The 16,678-nt window shown below is 44.2% G+C and overlaps 1 protein-coding gene across 4 annotated transcripts in view; it reads left to right on the forward strand.

Annotated features, from left to right (window-relative positions):
* Window positions 1-16,678, forward strand: part of jag1b (jagged canonical Notch ligand 1b) — a 29,128-nt gene continuing 12,450 nt past the window's right edge. The window contains exons 1-11 of one of the 4 annotated variants that reach the window (XM_061689742.1): window positions 1-364; window positions 627-935; window positions 8,703-8,754; window positions 10,758-11,015; window positions 11,472-11,532; window positions 13,441-13,571; window positions 13,663-13,782; window positions 14,918-15,031; window positions 15,434-15,547; window positions 15,659-15,772; window positions 16,159-16,205. In XM_061689742.1, the coding sequence (XP_061545726.1) occupies window positions 308-364; window positions 627-935; window positions 8,703-8,754; window positions 10,758-11,015; window positions 11,472-11,532; window positions 13,441-13,571; window positions 13,663-13,782; window positions 14,918-15,031; window positions 15,434-15,547; window positions 15,659-15,772; window positions 16,159-16,205 (1,377 nt within the window). In that variant the 5' untranslated portion in view covers window positions 1-307. Of the gene's footprint in view, window positions 365-626; window positions 936-8,702; window positions 8,755-8,969; window positions 10,449-10,757; window positions 11,016-11,471; window positions 11,533-13,440; window positions 13,572-13,662; window positions 13,783-14,917; window positions 15,032-15,433; window positions 15,548-15,658; window positions 15,773-16,158; window positions 16,206-16,678 lie in introns of those variants that run through there. The other 3 variants (XM_061689743.1, XM_061689744.1, XM_061689745.1) reach the window with 3 other exon arrangements.

The raw sequence follows: 16,678 nt of genomic DNA on the forward strand, positions 1-16,678 counted from the left end.
CGCTTGAACTTGTGCAGGCTGCCTCGCTCTTCATTCGCAGCAACTTCTCAGTCAGTCAGCAAAGGCGGACCGCCGCATGGCTTCAACTTTTCCTCACTAACAAGTGGAATCTTGTCTCCCTCCGTCCCTCCCACCCACCCCGACGAGGAAGGACAAAACCGCGGGGCACAGCTAGGGAAGAGGATCCGGTGCCCGGCTTGAATCGTGACGTCTTTCTGGCGTGTCGTGCATGTTTAAATCGGAGCGCCGTGGTGCCGAGTGTCGGCCAGACGAGTAGTTCGAGCAGCGGCCACCTCAGTCCGCAGGCATGACTTGGAGAAGGGCCGCCGTCCTTGCTGCCTTTCTACTCTCGCTTCTCCTAAAGGTACGCAATGGTGTTGGTGCTGGTGGGCGGCTGTTGCTGCTTATTATTATTTTTATTATTATTATTATTATTATTATTATTAAAAAAAATTGAGGGGGGAAGGGTCACGCGGTTCAAGCTGGGTTCATATACTTTGATTGTCGCCTTAATGCGGCTATGCTAACATGACATGTAGCGTGCAAGAAAAACCCCCACAACAAGTAGTTTTTCGTGTTTTTAGTACTGTGCTAACGCGGCGCTTTGACTGCTGTGTCGTCAACAGGTGTCAGACGGATCGGGACAGTTCGAGTTGCAAATGTTGTCGGCGCACAACGCCAACGGAGAGTTGCTGAGCGGCGCGTGCTGCCACGGCGCACGGAGCGCGGCGGACAGCAAGTGCAGCGCACGGGGAGAGTGTCGTACCTTTTTTAAAGTTTGCCTCAAGGAATACCAGTCAAGGGTTTCGGCGGCGGGGCCTTGCAGTTTCGGAATGGGATCTACGCCTGTCCTCGGAGGGAATACCTTTTCTTTTAGGGGCTCGGTCAGGAATGACAAGGCCAGGATAGTTTTGCCCTTCAGCTTCGCCTGGCCGGTAAGTTAGAACGTTTCATTTCTGAAAAGAAACTGCGCATTGTTTACAAGGCAATTGTGCGCAATTACTGTCGGTCAATCACTTGCTTTGCAAGAAAGCACAACAAAGTGAATGTGGTGAAGAAGGACCCCCCCTGGTCCCATTATCTGCACCAATTAACCAGGTGCAGCTGTATTTTGTTTTTTTTTCCCCCAGAAGGCCTCAGGCTGACAGGCTGCTGCTTCAAGGTTCATTTTAGATAGCAGTAAATTATGATTTCTGACAATTGCCTTTTGTGCCTAAAAAAAAAAAATTAGTTTTTCGACTTGATCTATGGATGAGTAATGGTGTCGCATTATGGGGATGGTTCTCAAATATTGGACTTTTTCTTGAATAAATAAATAAATAATACAATGATGTCCCCAAAGTTCATAGAACTTTTAATAGGACTCTCCCTTAAGCTCATGCTGCCGCCCAGCCTTTATTGAGCCAAGGCACATATTTGAAACAAAAAAGTCACATGGCCTGCCTCCCAAAAAAAATTGTGGCAAAATGTGGATACGCAGGTTATAGATTCTGCCATCTAGTGGAAGCACATTTAATTGTTCTGTCTGTCAATATATGTCACTGGCATAGATGAACAAACATACATTGTTTGGCATCAATCATTTTGACCCAATTAAGTGAAATTAGACACTTTCCTGTGGTACTATGTATTTCAGCTTGGTGTTCACGTGGGATTTCTATTGCATTGTAAAGCAACTTTCCAGAGTGCAAAAAAAAAAAAAAATGGCAGATGCTAAAATATACTGCGACGTGTAACCAGCGCTTTTTTTTGCCTGACATTTTGGCCACAGGTAGCATTTCTTTGCAATCACATGCAATTTGTAGTTAAAAGAACAACACTGGTTTTCCAGTGCCGTGTCAATCCTCTGCTTGCCTGGAAGCTGGTCATGTTCAAAACAGTGAAACCTCAATGCCTGGTTTCCTCAAGTGTCAGCTCTTTCTCACAGCTCGGCCTGTGGGAATGTTGTAGCTTTGTGCAAGATGATTTGCCATGGTGGAGTGCATTTGAATGTTGACTGCACAGACTGACTGGCCCCACAGCTTGGCCCGCAAACAACTTACACAGCCACAGACACACACACGCACGCACACACACACACACACAGCCTGATGGGTGAAAGGCCCAAAGGCGCTGTGTATGTGTCCAATGACATCAAAACTATTTTTGTCTCAATTGAGGTGGAACTGGGTTTAAAAAAAACAAAAAATTGTTGACTACTGTGAACATCATTGCCACATTGAGTGAAGTGGAAGACGGCATGATTCCCTCTCACATTGTACTTTTTAATGTGTGTTTCAGCAGCCAGTTATTACGTGAAGGCAGATAGACATTTGCTATGATCTAATAGTCAGTTAAACAATGTTCACAGCAGGGTTGCGTGCTATTTGATATCTTCTGGCGCCTAACAATTTTTTTCCCCCACCATCTGTGAAAGAATTATAGTTATCATGTTTAAAGCATGTTCCATCCTTACACCCTAGTTTCAGTCTAGTACCTTTTGACTGAATTTGTTAGATTGATCACACAAGCTACCACCAAGTACTAAAACTTCAATGTGGCATTTCAAGTCTTGGCTGACACACGGTTCCCGTTCATATACTATTGTTTGTTAACTTCGATAAGTATGGGTGATTAAGGACACAATATACTGTAAGTAGTTGATGGTACAGTTTAGTGGCCTTAGTGACATTTCATTATGACAACTCAGCAGTACTAAAGGTAAAAAGACAAACGTCTGTCTCTGTTTAGGATCCCTTCATGGTAACACTGAGGTAACGTGCAACTCAGTGCCAGATTAGTACTGTATTAGTGGTTGAAATTCAATTGTAGGGGCATTTGAAATGCATCTAGACAAAGGGAAGGTTCCTTGGGTTCTGTATTCAAATTGATGCCCTAAATGGTTTGAATTCCAGTGTATTTCCTCTTCGAATAAAGCGTTTTTGGGAATCAGGAGGAGGAACAGTTCAAAAGATAAGCGATTCTCTTGATAGCTTCTCTGATCCATCACTTCCAGTGTTTTACCTCAGTGCACATCAATTGTCAGCGTAGGTATGATATCACACTTTTCATCAGTTGATTGGCTGCTGTGAACGGATGGCAGTGTGGTGCAATCGAGTTGTTGGGAACCTCGGGTTCATGAAGCCCCCCCCCCCCCCCGACCCCTTCATTTTCTCTCAGAGCCGCATGAAGTTGGCCTCTTGTCCGTGCAGGGCTTTGTTTAAGTCACGCTCTGTTGGACCCCAGGCATTTCATCACTTTAACCTCGCCACCCACAGCAACTGCCGCACTTAATGAGGCTGCACACATGTGCTTGGATCAGGTAGGGTGAGAGCCAAGCATCCAGCTCCATGCCATCGGCTGGACATCTTTTAACAAGAGTTGCCACGCTGCCCTGTGTTGATTCGACCGTTTAACGCCGCACTTTCATTCAGCGTGTGAGCCCAGCCAGCCGGACCCTCGCTGTGTATATAGCCGTGAGACAATGGTGTGCCCTCGATGACTACAGTGAGGATTACAGAGCACAATGGCGACAGTGCAGTTCTAATGCCAGTGCAGGACAAGCAACAGGAAGCAGTTGTAGTGGACTCAGCAGTGATTGATATTGGCTCATAGGCGCACTGGAACCTTGTCTCTGAAATCTCTTTAGCATCTTGGACCATATCAATGAAGTACAGAAGATCTTTTAAATTGGATTTATCTGAGTGCAGCTGTTCAAATGGTTAGATTTAAAGGTACTGGTTTACCTACGTTTAGACATTTTCTGCTAGGGTCAAACTGTAGTGTACCTATGCCAAGGGTAATGGAAGAGATTTAAATGCTCATCCCTTGTTTGTATGTTGCCAGAATAATCCTATACATTGCCACAGAACTTTGTGGAGAAACCATGACATTTTAGTGCAAATACAGGAATTTATTTATTTGTTTTTGCTTTCCCCATCAATCAATCTGAAAACTTGGAAGACAAGCGAATATTCCAAATCTGTTACGATGACTTTGAGTAATCATGCTTTTAATTATAGCATAATTTTCTGCTGTATCGCAATGTCTCTGTCTTGTTTTGGCATTTCAGTGATTGATGAACTGGGACTAGTCAGTCAATAGTTGGCTCAACCTTGAGGGGTGACCACCTCTGGCAACTGGGGGGAGTAATGATATGTTTGTTTTCTATAGGCTGCTCTGATGTGTTGCGAAAGTGCAAATGACTCCAGTATAAGAGTAAAATCTTTCTTCAACTGGGCCATTTTTAAAGTGTGCTTGTGGTGTTGTGACGGTTACGCAATAGCCGCTTCACGGGGGGGCTTCAAACTGCATGGAAACGTGCATAGAAAACAACATGTTTAATTGGGTTCAGCTGTTTTTGTTTCTCTATAAGCCCAGTGACCCTCAAAGAGGACCAAGGGCCATGCTGCTTTTTTTTTTTTTGGTTAAATCATTTATATGGCTTTCATTCCTGCTCCTGGGTTCAGGGCTCAATGGCCTGGCGTTCCTTGCGGAGCATTTTTGCTTTTGTTGGCACAAGGAGAGATCCTTCTTTCTCCCAACTCAGTTGATATACATTTAAAGGGATGTTTAGTAAGCTGCTGAATTTACAACATTGTTTGTCTTCCTGCCAATTCCTTGTTGTGATGAAAATCTCCGTGTAAACTAAACGTTCCTTCCTGCCAGGCCGTCAGTGCCATCGTCGGCTTTGTGGGTGATTCTCTGAGTTGCCTTATCGTGACTGAGCCTGACTGTAATGACAAATACTGTGTGTTACTCAGTTGCCTCGATCATTGGTTGGATCTCCGGTTGATGCTTCTGAAGTGATTGACTCCGGAAAACCGATGGAAACGTTTAACATGTCTTTGTCACAACTGTTTACATTTCCTCTGAGGCAGGACGTGGCTAATCTGTTGCCTTTATTTGGTCCTTTAGCTGTGAGCAGTAAGTATTACCTTGCTTTTATTCCAATAAACTACCTTGGGAGAGTACATCAGCTAGATCCAAGAATGGTGTTAGCGTTGAGAAAAATCCCCTTCGTAGTGAGACTCTCGTTATATTTGTGGTTTGAACTGGAGTGATCTCGGCAGCTTACGGTATGTAACCTGTCTTGTTGGGTAGTGGCTGTTTGGACAGGAAAGATAAGGAGGACTCACTTTGCTCGGGAGTCTGCACGCTGCAGTTCAAAGAGGAGCTACGAGTCAGCTGGGTGTCTGGGAAAAGTGAACCTGGCAGTGGCAGACAAGCTGATAACGGCCCCGGAGTTACGGTGTGATGGAGTGAGGGCCTGGTCCCTATCTTGGTTTCAGCAAGCGTTTATTTGGTCTGCAATCACATTAATGGCAAAGCTACTTAAGATTAAGGTACTGCTGATGTTGTTCACACTGAACTTTGCCCATGTTTGTATACACATTATTATTGCTGTCCAATGGAAAGTATCTCCAGAAAAAATTCACCAAAAAAGTTATTTGGCTAAAAAACAACAGCAACCTTTGAATGAACAGCACATTTTGGAGACATGCTTTTAATTGGGCAGTGCAGACCGTTGCTAATGGATAACGTTGTAAATTTTTGAAAGAAAAAAAAAATCTGAATTCTGGAAAAAAAGAACAAATCCCTGAGATGTTGTCTAGGTATAAGCATCTAACTCAGTCATTTTTTTGGGAGATGTGTGCTTTTCATTGGACAGCGCTGGATAAATATTGTCAGTGTTTTGCTAAAATTGTAGTTAATCTTTTTAATTTTAACAATCTGTAAACCCAAATTTTATAAATTTTTTATTTTTTTATTTGAGTCAGAAAACGAAATCAAGTATAAAGGAAACGATAGAAATAGGGGGGAAAATAAGTCGTAAAGTTGTTTCTCAAATATAACTCCTCGCAAAAGTTGGAGGTGCATGCTTTTTCTGCCCTCAAGGGTGATTCTTGTTGCCTGTTGGAAGTGTTGGATCATCCTGGTGGAGCTTTGGCAAAGGCCCGATCACTTTATAAAGGCATCTGTTTTTAATTAATTATGTTACCTGCTGCCAGCCTATCCCAATCTTCTGTGAGGTGCAAACATAATGTTGGGTTACTTCAAAGTTTTGGCTTCAGTTTAGTTGAGATATTTTGGGTGTGTATTCCCAAACCTTTCAGCAATTAGTTGAATAGGGAGTTTAATTTTGCAGGTTTGTCATGTTTGCACAAGTGCCTTGAGTATATGTTTTTGTTTTGGACTCTCACGTCAAAGTGGTGGGAATTGATGGTGGCACAGCTCTCTTGCCTCCATGTTGAGGCAAGTCTTCAGTGGCGAAACAGAAAGGAAGGGTGTGTTGGCGAGCGGCCTTGAAAAGGAATTTCCCAGTAAAACATTAAACATTGTGCACCATGATGACAAGCCCCCTCAGTGTTTGTGTTGTTTTTATTCATTGGAAGTGTAACTAGGAAGTTTCTGTGTCGGGTTCATGTCCTGCACCCTCAGAAAAGATTTGGGTTTGGCCATTGTTGTGCTTTAGTAACACGATAGTCCTTCAAAACCAGATCCTAAGATTTGTTTCAGAACCACGTTAAGGTCAACTATAGAAAATCCAGCAGTCATTCCTGTTTTTTTATATCAACCACAGCTACGTCAATGAGGATGTCGCAACCATGACTGATGTTGATATTTTTGGGAGATGGGTGATCTTTGTGGTTTCTGTATTGATTTTTTTTTTTTTTTTTTTTTTTTTTTTTTTTTTTTTTTTTTATAAAGGAACACATTGACAAAACAGTATCACAAATATAAATGAAAGGGATAAAGCTTAGGAAGATGATTAGTTAACTAAGAACTACAATTGTTTGCACCTTGAGATGAATTCTAAGAGTCCTTTCTAAGGCTTGGCATAATATCTATTAATTGATCTTTAAGAATGATTCATTAATCTTTGAAGCGGTTGGGTCAAAAAGGAGTGCATACTTGGATGCAACCAAAAGAGGGGATAGGGATTTAATTATTGATGTTGAGTTTGAGTCTAAAGAACAACCTGACGTCAACTATAGGAAGTTGAGTGAAATCCGTGCAAAACTTTGCTATAGCTCAACAATTCAAGGCAGCATTTTTCTGCCCACCACTTGTATCAAAATAAGTATTCAGAACAATCAGATATTCTCTCACTAAATTAAATAAATAAAGTAAAGCTATTAATTGATTATTTTCCCAGTAGTCATCAAGGACATTTAAATGCCCATCCCTAGTACCTTGATGTATGAATCCATGTTTGGTTGTATAGAAGCATTGCTTCGATGCTCATTTATTGTTGAGTTGGATCGACGCAGAATGTCTCCTGTGGTGGAAAAAAAAAAAAAGAAGTTGTAGTCCAAGAGGCTAAGTGAGAACATATGAGGGGAACACCAAAGTAGCAACCCTGTTAAAATGTTAGTGGGGAGGGGAAGAGGACTAGGGGACCCTTGTTTCTATTAATGTAATGTAGCTACATGCTGGGCAGCAATATTTGTTGATTAGGTCTTGTATTTCCATTGTTGCTGCCTGTGTGTGTTGTGCTTGCAGCCAAGCTGTGAGTCAGAGTCTGCCATGCTTGGTGATGATGAGTGCTGTGTTTCAAATAATAGCCACTCTGATTGCAGGAGACGCTGGCACATGATGAGACAAATGTCTCCTGGAGAGATGGAAAGTTAAATGGCTGACAAAATGGGGCAAAGCAGTGAGAGAAAAAAAAGGGGTGGGTGGGTGACTCATTGCCACTCTCTCTCCGCTCAAAGCCGATCAGGAGTTTTCCTCAGAGCAGGTGTGTGCGCCATGAGGTCATCGTAGCGTCGGCGTGTGCCTCCAAGAAGAGTTGTCGGGGTGAAAATGTGAGAATTAAACCTTTGTGTATTTGTGATCACACCGTTGTGTGTTCCCTCGTGAATGTGGTGCAGGGTGGTGACTCGTGAGAAAGTGTAAGCTGATATTGGTGCGAGTGCTACCGATCCTGATCAGTCCTCGTGCTTTGGGAGTGCGGACAAGCCCGCCAGAATGCAGCATTCTTTTCCCCATATTCCTTCTTTAGTTATCATCCTCATTATTATTTCTTCTGCCTGTCTTTTTGTCACACTCATCTTTTTAAAAAAAAAAAAAAAAAAAAGTGTCACTTATAGGTGGTTCCCAGCCTTCGTAGCGCCACATTTTAAATTGGCATTAAATTGCAAATCTCATATAGACTGCAAAACAGACCTGCTTTCTCGGAGCTTTGGAAGTTATCCACTGACGTCTCTGGCCACATTTTGTAAACATGTGGAAAACTTTATTTTGGGGTGAAAATCAGTTTTCAAAAGCAAGCAAGCTTTCTGTGGCTGAGATGAAGACATATTTTTGGCATGGCCATCTATGTTATCCCTCTTTGTGTACTTTTTACTTTATTATGACTTGTTAAAGTCATTATTCTAAAGTCTGTGTCGTGTCATCTGGCTAGGTCATTTGCTGCTTTGGTTGCCGTGCATTAGACTCCCTCGTGCAGGGTTTGTCTGCTCATCTTTCCTGCCGTTTGTCTGCTTTGCCTCCCCCCACCCCCTCCCCCACACAAAAAAAATGTAATCTTATCCTGCCTTAATCAAATCAACAAAGTTGTTGTTAGATACACAGCTGGTTGCTTTGAAAGCTCTCAATGTGAGGTGAAACTTATTTTGTGACGTGTATTTTAATCATTGCTAGGAAACATTTTGACTGTGTTCATAGAGATATTTTTAAATGCTTTCTAACAATATAATTTTCTCTTTTTTCTACAGAGATCCTACACTTTGATAGTAGAAGCTTTGGACTTCAACAATGAAACCAGCGGTAAGATATGTTGAGCCCCACATTTCCTTCTTTGTAACTCTTATTCTTCATGGCGTCTGCGGGGTTAGGAATGGAAGTAAATATTTTTTCTGTGCCCCCTACCTACCCGCTTTCCACACAGTCTCTTGGGCGAGCACGTGTCTGAAAGAAGAAAGTGTGTTGACGGGTAGATGCAAGGAGCGAGAGCAGGAGATGGGCGAGCGAAAGGAGAAGAAATGAAGTGAAAATGTTTGCATTCTGCCTCGATGACTGATGGCAGGTGCTGCCCGCCAGGGTCCGGGTCACGCAGTCTCACTGTCACCGGGGCGTGAAACGCTGAGTTTATCCGGCTACCCCCTGGTCCGCCCCTACTGCCGGCATGCTCACTTAGAAGAGAAGGAGCAGGCAGTTGTCTTGATCAATATTACCAGCTTGTTGTTAGTCAAGGTAGGCTACAGAAAGGTGGACATGCAGTCAAGCATCACGTCGGTTGCTATTTACTGTCCCGACTGTTCGTACTCATTGGCGACGGTGGGTGTGGTGACCGCAGCTATAGTAGATTTTGAGCCCATGCTTGTTTGTCTCTCTCTGTGTGAGGTCAACAAGGTTTCGGTCTTTTCTGCCGTATTTGGCGCTTCTCAGAGAGCCATTAGGGCACTGGTGTGAAGAGCCCCGAATGTACATTCACTCAGTACTGGTGAAGCCCCTCTGCAAGCAGGTTACTTTCTTACATCAAACTTAGTCACTAGTAATTATTTCATTGGCAATCTTCAAATGGATTTCAATGAAGTATGTGGACAAAATAAGGTCCTGTTTGCTCTCAGAAGTTATCTTCTGAGTGCTGTGATGTTTTGTGTTGGAGTGTGGCCTCTACAAATTTGTCTGGTCCATTTTACGCTCTGCCTCGAGCGCGGCAACACTTAGCAAGGATGTGCTACCCCCAACACCGCAGGCCGCTGCTCAGTAGAGAAGTGCCACATAGCTGAAGCACCAGACTCCAAGCCCCTGCGAAATGTTGCCAGTCACTGTGATTCCAGTACTCAAACACCGCCTCCCTGCCATCCCATACACACCACTAACGTGGTAAATAAATGACAGCGAGCCACCCTTTCCACTCTGGTTCAGCTGCATTGCATCATACTGCACAGAGGAGCGACTCACCCCCTGGTCAACCCCCTCTGCTCGTGTGAGCGCAGTAAATAACATCTCGGACACATTTTTCATTCTCTCCCAGGTAAAAGATTCACAAGAATTGTGTACGTGCGTACAGTATAATCTCTGTGCTGCGCTCCAGTGGCTTAGCTTAGTTTAGAGTGTTTGCTATGGGGGGGGGGGTCGGTCGGTGTCGGTGTCGGTGTCCAGTCCAGTCCACTCCAGTGTCCTACCTCAGTCCTTGTCCTCTTGACAGAGCCATGACCCCCTCATGTTTGAACAAAAAGTCTGTGTGTGGTATCGGTGTAATGTTGTAAACAACATGGTCAGGCACTTGTTAGAGAATATTGGCAAAAAAGGTTGACATTAGACAATTTGAAAAATGTATGTGAGCTTGGGTAAAAAGTGCTGATGGGCACGTTGGCTTTTGCCCCAGCACTGAATGTGGCCTTGGTGTCTTTACACTGTAATTTTTGGCGACTGCGGATCTGTCCTGGCCCGAGCAGACGCAAAGGGCATCATGAAGCTGTGAACCTGAGTTGGAAACCAACTTGGGACAGTTGGTAAGGGAGTTTGACTGAACGGGGGGAAAAAATGTAGTTTAAAGTGCTCATTAAAAGCCGCCTTGTCTTTTTTGTATTTCCTGTAACCGCTCTTGCTCACCAGTACACATAGTTGCTTTGATTACATATAATCAGCTATCTTCTCGCGATTTGTGCTCAAGCATTTTCGGTTAGCCACTGCAATATCCCGTTGTACGCTTTGAAAATTCATGGTGCATTCCAGCGCTACTCTCACGGAATCGTGTTGGATTCCGTGCACCAAGAACCTTGCAGCTGGTGTTGATGCAGTAACTTGTTGTCGTGTTCAAGGTGCAGATGGGAAGGTGATAGAGAAATCTTCACACTCGGGCATGATCAACCCCAGCCCACACTGGCAGAAGCTGACTCACAATGGCCCCGTTGCTCAGTTTGAGTACCAGATCCGGGTCAGCTGTGATGAGCACTACTATGGCTTCGGCTGCAACAAGTTCTGTCGACCCAGGGATGAGTTCTTTGGGCATTACACATGTGACTACAACGGGAACAAGACTTGCCTGGAAGGCTGGTCGGGACCAGAGTGCAACACTGGTAAGAAGCCCGGAATTGTCCATGTGGACTAATGACTGATAGCACTCCACAATGTATTAACTGAACTCTAAAGAGAAGCTTGAGAAAGTCTAAATTATTTATGTGTTATGAAAGAAGCAGCCAGACTGCAGTATGACTCATGTTGATACATGGTTGCTGGGTCATTGCTACTGAATGGATGACTTTGTTTATATAAGTACTCCACCAATCCCCCCCCCTCCCCCCTTTCTATTTCCATTCAAATGTTGTCATCAGCATGACTAGATAAACTTCTCCTAATTTTCTGCTTTGTTTTCTGAGTCCAAAATGTTGTCACGTGAGGGATCTCTTGGAGAATAAATGTGTATACATGCTCAGAGACGAAAGTGCTAAACATACAACATAGCTAAGCTAAAGCTGATGAGTTTGTATTTTGTTGCCAGGCAACCAACATGAACTTTCTCCTCTCTCGTTTAGCAATATGCCGACAGGGCTGCAGCACCGAACATGGATCATGTCAGGAGCCAGGTGGATGCACGTAAGTGATCCAAACTGCCCAGTGCCATCTATTATTGTGTGACTGATATTTTCTTCACTGCATTGAAATAGATGATCATCTCACTTCACCGATCCGCTTATTATTGAGGTTGTATTGCATCACGCTGAGAGGCATTTGTAATATTGTGGTTACTTTATTTCCCTACCAGCTGGGACAAAATATTACAGAGTATGATGCAGCACAAAAGTACTAATATAATTATCTCTGATCAAAGCTTTTGATTGTGCAGGTGTTGTCTTTATAGTAGGGGAATTATGTGCATTGCTCAACGACACCAAGAGTGTGTGAGAAGTGAAATGGCATCTTTTTTTCACTAATTAACCAGAAAATTAAAAACCGAAAAGAAAACCGATTAAGTGACAAACACAGGTTGAGTTACTTGTAAACTCTGGGAATAGCCTGTTTGGGGAAAAACTGTTAAGTGCTAAGAATCCAAGTTGGAAATGTTTTTTTTTTTTTTTTTTCCCCCCCTCTGATTAGGCTGCCGTTATCAGTCAAATCATGTGTAACATTTGCGGTGGGCTTTTTTAAAAGCATATTGTTTGTGCAGCTAATGGCTTCCTAATGCTGTTTATGCACACAGCCAGAGGAAGAGCAAGGCACAGATTGGTATCGGTGCAGGAGCATTGTGTGCATCATCCTGTACGAGGCCCCCTGCTCCATCACGCTCTCCTTGCAGTCGGACATTAGTTGCTTTCTTAGTTGTCTGCTTTGGCTCCAAATCAAGTACAGGGAGTGTGGGGTTGGTTCACTTTCTGAACAAGCGTTGTTGTTTTTCCTCCAAGCTTTTGAACTCAATCAGGTTTCTTGTAAGTGCCTGTGTGGCCACTGGGTGAACAAGAGGTTGAAATGTTTTCCCACACAGGTGTGGCTGTTTTGCATTGAACATGCCTTCAGGGGCAGCCACCACCACTCATGACACTGTGGGAATCTTGTTGTCACAAAATGGATTGCTAACGTTGTAGCTGTAAACTCTGCTTTGCAAAGAATTAACTGTATTCTACCCATTTACTGTAAGTGCTCCATGTTCCCATGTTGAGTAGTGTGCGTCAGAAGTGCTGCACAAAGTAATGCTGCATTCCCCAGTAATTTAGCTGCGTAATAACGAAATAATTTAGGAGCCTGCTGGGGAATCCTCTCCCACTACTAATTGATAGATTAGCACACTTTTAAGAATTAGCCTCTTTAATCACAGAGTGAGGTTGACTTAACCACAGGTTTTTTTTTTACAGTCCTTTTCTGGAGGCTAATCACCATGCAGCTCTCCCAGAGAGGACAATCTGTGTCCTGTCGCTATAGCAAGCAGCCCCATCTCCACTCAGCCACCTTTTTAAGGAGTGCAGCTATCAGCCAGGTTTTATTATGGAGCCTTGGGAAGCAAAAATAGTGCAGCATTATCTGTGTAATTATGGACCTGGACATGTCAGCGGTCAGCAAGAAGGACTGCTTTTCTCCTCCTCCTCCTCTGGCCTGAGGCAAAAGCCTAACTCTTGACTCATGGGAACCAGGACCATGAAGAGTCTGGTGGGATCAACGCTGTTCTCTGGTGCTGCTGCCAAGACACAAGCACACTGTCAGTCAGGAGGATGTGTGTTGTGACACTGTTGTTAGCCATGGCAAAGGTCTTTGGAATTAAGTGTTTGGAACCAGGCAAAGCAGAGTTGTTGCATAAGAAGTATGCCATTTAAGTTGTGGCATTTTAAGATGCAGCAGTTGAGACTAATACTGCCTCTTTGTTTGCTGTGCAGCACTAGCTAAATCCAGATTATTGTTGCTTGTTAAGCAATGTGTTCTAAACAAACGATTAAACTACGGGTTTTAGATTTTGTTGTTGTTGCTTTCATGTGTGTGCATAGTGTCTGATAGCATGTGTTGTGGTTCCTGCAGGTGTTTGTATGGCTGGCAAGGCCAATACTGCGACAAGTGTATCCCCCACCCCGGCTGTGTACATGGCACCTGTGTGGAACCCTGGCAGTGCCTGTGCGACACCAACTGGGGTGGACATCTCTGCGACAAAGGTTCACATCTTGGATTGCAGCGCCCTGATTTAGAAACCTTTCATTTTGTGCCAGTACAAACTAAATCCCCGTGAACTCCCTCGTTTCCCAGATCTGAACTACTGCGGCACTCACCATCCGTGCATGAATGGAGGGACTTGCAGCAACACGGGACCGGACAAGTACCAGTGTTCGTGTGCTGAGGGCTACTCTGGAGCCAACTGTGAGAGAGGTGAGTGCCACGAGATTACTGCGGAGTGGAGCCATAATGGGAAAACTGTGCTCAGATGGTGTTTATAGTCTTGTGAGAAATTTCAAAGGCAATGCCAAAAGATGCTCTTTTTTTGTAACCGTAGTGACAGATCATTTGAATGGCTGCCACTCAGTGGAGTTTTAATTGTTGGGAGTAGTTTTTGTGTAATCCTGCTGGCAAGCAAACAACGGCAATGAAAGTATTTGGTCCCTGGTGGAGTTGATTGATTGATCTGATCTCATGTAGCTATGAGAAGGTTGAGGTGATGTCAGGTCTGAGGTGCTTGGAGTCTGCAATCGGATGACTCTGAGTCTGCAGTAATCCGTATCCACCCCTGCATAAGTGCCCCCTCCCAAATCAGGTAATCCACAGTGTGATCCTCTGGGGCCGATCATCACGTTTACCCCCCTTCCACATTAAAAGCAGACGGTAATGCTAATATTCAGCTGCTGCAAACACTTACCGTGGAGATGATGTTTCTTTGCTCATTAAATGTGAGCCTCGCGGGGTGCTGACAGCTTAACTGCAGACATGTGACGAAACCGTGCCCTCCGTGACGGGAGGTGTGCAGTGGAGGGGGGCGACGTCTATGTGTTGGACCAGAGAGGATGTGCTCTTACCTCCTCGTTGACTGATCAGCTTGATTGCCTCGTCGTTCCCTGACTAAATCATTCATTTGGGATTAATTTAGTGACTCGCTCATAATGAAGTAACTCAGGGGCAGATGCTCCCCACGCCCCTTTTTTTTCTTCTCCATTCTACTGGCCCCCCACCCTCTGCTTTGCTCTCTCCCCACTCTCATCTTGTGCCCCCACTCAGGAAGAGATCGGCAGGCAGTCACAGCGCATGAAAGATGATTTCCAGTTGTGCGGGTAATGAGTGTGAGATTTGAGGCAGGAGTTAGGTGATAAATAGAAGGTGTTCTGTTTGATTCAAGAGTCGCTGGCAAGAACTTTGCTGGTGTTTTGGCTGGAGTATTTGTTTTTAATTGAACGGTCCCATTCAAAGAAATGTCATTACAGAAAAGAACATTTTACTTGAAGGTGGGGGCAATGAGTCAGAAGGGTGTATTCTGCTTGTGCTTGATTGTGTAACCTGTCCTTTTGCTTTCTAGCGGAACATGCCTGTTTGTCCAATCCCTGCTCAAATGGCGGGAGCTGCTCAGAAACCAGTCACGGTTATGAATGTCATTGTGTGCCAGGCTGGAGCGGTCCTTCCTGCACTCTCAGTGAGTAAGACTGGCACTTGCAGCCTTGGCACCTGCGGCTCTAATAATAAATATGAAATACATGGACAAAGGTATTGGGACTCATTACACATACAGGATGTGAAACTGGAAGAAAAAAATACGGAGTTGGTCTCCCAATTTTGTAGCTAACAGCTGCCACTCTTTTGGGAAGACTGCCTGTGGGAAGGATTGCTCATTGTTCAGCTTAGAGGTCAGTGTTGTTGGACCTAAGAGACTGAATCAAAATGTCTGTTGTAGTTGCATTTCCAAAGTGTCTTTGGAAAATGAATTAAGATTCAGGCAGGACTACGGTGATAAATTACAGGGCGTGTCCCAAGACTTTTGTTCAAATATATATACCTATATCTTGCTATATAACCTGACTGCACTTCTCCCATGCAGACATTGATGACTGCTCTCCAAATCCTTGTAATCACGGAGGGACCTGCCAAGATCTTGTCAACAGCTACAAGTGTCTTTGTCCCTCACAGTGGACTGGGAAGACATGTTTGATAGGTGAGCCTCCCCCTGAAACTCTTTTTACTTCACTCCGCCTCTACATAGCTGTCAACTGCACATGTAAATACCGACCCAACGTCCTTCTCCCCCCCCCCAACCCCCCACTAGATGCCAACGAATGTGACGCCAAGCCCTGCATGAATGCCAACTCGTGCCGCAACCTGATTGGCGGCTACTTCTGCGAATGCATCCCCGGTTGGACGGGGCAGAACTGCAACGTCAGTAAGTTGTCAGCTGCAGCTGTGGACCCTACCGACAGCCCTGCCTTTTTTTAAAATCTCTTTCTGCTCCTGCCATAGTGGCTGAATAAAACTCCTGCCTTGTTCTAATAAGAAAGTCAAACAGTAACACAAAGGCAGTCGGTCTCTGCCGCACAAACGAAGCTGTGGTATTGCGATCAGGCCCTTGTGAGGCCCAGATCTGTGGTTTTAAAACAATCCCAGGACTAGTTTCGCTTGGCCACAGAAACGGATTGCTCAACACTCCATGCTGTCTGCAGCCACGTTGCGCTTCCTCACCCCAACAATTCCACAATATCTGGAACTCCTTTTCCCTTTATTCAATCTGGGCCTATTTAACGCTCCAAATGTTGTTTTTCCCCCACGTAGATATAAACGACTGCATGGACCAGTGCCAAAATGGGGGCATCTGCAAGGTATGTGCCAAAAACATCTTGAGAGTTACCATCTTGATATTTATGCTGAGTTTGCAAGATTGTTTTGATGTCACCACCACCTGCGAGGGAAATGTTTTGTGTGTGCAGTTTTTCAAAACGGTATATGAACGCACAAAGAGAGATGTGTGGGAGGGGCAGCATTAATGGTTTTGTACATGCAACCCCAGGAAGGTTTGCTTATGGGCAATTCATCAGCGCTTCGTGAGTTAAAAGTGGTCTCTAAGCCAACCAGTCCCATAATCTGTTTTTTGCATCTGGTGCATGTGCTAAACTCAAACTTTTGTGGCCCACTAAAGCAAATCAAGCATAACTAGAACTCATTATTTATATTTGGTTGTCACATTGTTCAATGACTTATGATTACAAATTCAGTTTGTCATATGTAAATTTATGTAACAATTGAATGCATCATGTTTTATACATAATGATACCGGTATAATTTCCACTGTCAT

Source organism: Phycodurus eques, chromosome 11 (genome assembly GCF_024500275.1).
Source record: "Phycodurus eques isolate BA_2022a chromosome 11, UOR_Pequ_1.1, whole genome shotgun sequence".
NCBI classification, from domain to species: Eukaryota; Metazoa; Chordata; class Actinopteri; order Syngnathiformes; family Syngnathidae; genus Phycodurus; species Phycodurus eques.